This window comes from Nansenia antarctica (assembly GCF_963989245.1).
Source record: "Nansenia antarctica genome assembly, chromosome: 3".
Lineage (NCBI taxonomy): Eukaryota > Metazoa > Chordata > Actinopteri > Argentiniformes > Microstomatidae > Nansenia > Nansenia antarctica.
This window is the reverse complement of record NC_137688.1, coordinates 31,061,032-31,063,531: the sequence shown is the minus strand read 5'-3', so window position 1 is coordinate 31,063,531 and position 2,500 is coordinate 31,061,032. Positions and strand designations below refer to the sequence as shown.

The 2,500-nt window shown below is 52.0% G+C and overlaps 1 protein-coding gene across 1 annotated transcript in view; it reads right to left on the bottom strand.

Annotated features, from left to right (window-relative positions):
* The window catches only part of gpr137c (G protein-coupled receptor 137c), a gene marked incomplete at both ends in the record, with an annotated part of 22,774 nt that overhangs the window by 6,562 nt on the left and 13,712 nt on the right, over nt 1-2,500 (bottom strand). Inside the window, 2 exons of the mRNA XM_080525834.1 lie at nt 962-1,111; nt 1,925-2,162. Of these exons, the coding sequence (XP_080381960.1) occupies nt 962-1,111; nt 1,925-2,162 (388 nt within the window). The remainder of the gene's footprint in view (nt 1-961; nt 1,112-1,924; nt 2,163-2,500) is intronic.

The following is a 2,500-nucleotide window of genomic DNA, read 5'->3' as shown; positions in this document are numbered from 1 at the left end:
CTTGGCAAGCGACATTTTCCTGTTCGATTGGCAGAGCATTTTGCTAATATTTAAGTAATATTTCTTTCTTTCTTTTATTTTTCTTCTTGTTTTTGAGAGCTGACGTTTTGCAGGGTACTAACAGAGTGTGTTCCAGTAGCGCTCTAACAGAGTGTATCAGGAGTGCTGAAGGAGACTGAAGACCGATCTCTTCAGGCTACACCTTAACTGCTCCTCCTGAGACATCTACTACCCCCCTGTACTGTGTCCCCTGAGACATCTACTACCCCCCTGTACTGTGTCCCCTGAGACATCTACTACCCCCCTGTACTGTGTCCCCTGAGACATCTACTACCCCCCTGTACTGTGTCCCCTGAGACATCTACTACCCCCCAGCACTGTGTCCCCTGAGACATATACTACCCCCCTGTACTGTGTCCCCTGAGACATCTACTACCCCCCAGCACTGTGTCCCCTGAGACATATACTACCCCCCTGTACTGTGTCCCCTGAGACATCTACTACCCCCCAGCACTGTGTCCCCTGAGACATCTACTACCCCCCAGCACTGTGTCCCCTGAGACATCTACTACCCCCCAGCACTGTGTCCCCTGAGACATCTACTACCCCCCAGCACTGTGTCCCCTGAGACATATACTACCCCCCTGCACTGTGTTCCCTGAAACACCTGCTTTCCCCTATACTGTGTCTCCTAAGATTTCTACTCCCCCCCCCCATGTCCTGTTTCTCCAGTGTCTATAAAAAGAAATAAATATATATAGATATTTCTTCTTTCTATCACAGAGATTGCCAATGGCTGCTGGCCTGAGCTGGATGACTCTTCCTGCCACGACTGGTGGATTGATGATTCACTTGCTTAGTCAAATGTATCGATTGTAAGTCGCTTTGGAATAAGGCGTCTGCTAAATGCCATGTAAATGCCATGTAAATGCCATGTAAATGAGTGCTCCTCGCCCCCCACCTGGTCAGAGACATTGTACCAGCCGTAGTTGAAGGGGCTGGGCCGGTCCTCGGGGGAGAGGCCCACCACCACCAGGTTGTAGCAGGCCCTGGAGGTGTACAGCAGGATCACCGCCACACCGATGGCCGACGTCTGCCACACCGACGTACCCTGAGGGGGGGGGGGGGGAGATAGAGGGAGGCAGGGGTTAGAGAGAGAGAAAGGGGTTAGAGAGAGAGAAAGAGAGAGAGAAAGGGGTTAGAGAGAGAGAGAGAAAGGGGTTAGAGAGAGAGAAAGGGGTTAGAGAGAGAGAAAGAGAGAGAGAGAAAGGGGTTAGAGAGAAAGAGAGAGAGAGAGAGGGGTTAGAGAGAGAGAGAGAGAGAGAGAGAGAAAGGGAGAGAGAGAGAGAGAGAGAGAGAGAGAGAGAGAGAGAAAGAGGTTAGAGAGAGAGGAAGGGAGGCAGGGGTTAGAGAGAGAGGGAAGAGAGAGAGGAAAACAGGGGAGGGAGAGAGAGAGAGAGGATGAGTCTGTGGTAGATGGTGTACTCACGACAGGTACTGTCTATGGTACTGTCTATGGTACTGTCTACAGTACTGTCTATGGTACTGTCTACGGTACTGTCTACAGTACTGTCTACGGTACTGTCTACGGTACTGTCTACGGTACTGTCTACGGTACTGTCTATGGTACTGTCTATGGTACTGTCTATGGTACTGTCAAACGGGGTAGTGGTGGTCTAGTGGATAGTGAGTTGGACTTGTGATCAGAAGGTTGTGAGTTCAAATCCCACCTGAAACCACACCACTACGAGTGTGCCCTTGAGTAAGGCACTTAGCCCTCAGTTACTCCAGGGGGAATGTCCCTGTAATTCGTAATTGTAAATCGCTTTGGATAAAAGCGTCTGCTAAATGGCAAAATTAAATTAAATTTACTGTCTATGGTACTGTCTACGGTACTGTCTATTCCACGCCGTTGACGTCGTACCTTAGACTCCAGGTAGACGTTGGCGGAGGACATCTTGGCGATCTTGAAGATGCAGACGGCGAGCGAGACGGCGCACAGCACGAAGAGGCTGTCGTTGACCAGCACCCGCGCCAGCACGGCACGCCTCACCTCCGCCTCCCCCATCTCCCCCAGGCCCCCCTGCACCAGCATGGCGCACGTCACGTTCACCACCAGGAAGAACAGGCTGGCCGAGAGGAACGCCAGCCGTATGGGCACCCTGGGGAGGGGGAAGGGGGGAGGGGGTGGATGGAGGGGAGAGGGGGATGGATGGAAGAAGGGGCAGACAAAGAGGGATGGAGAGAGAGAGAAAGAGTGGAACGCATGATTAAAATGCTAAATATAGGAATATATGCATCGACCTGTGCTGATGATGCAATTTGCCATATTAAGCTGCAAGCCTGGAGTCCCCTGACTAACTCTGCTGTATGGATCCCTCCCTTCCTCCTCCCTTCCTCCTCCCTTTCTCCACCCTCCACCCTCCTTCCCCCACCCTCACCTTCCCCAGAGCTCTGGTGTGTGTGTGTGTGTGTGTATGTGTGTGTGTGTGTGTGTCTC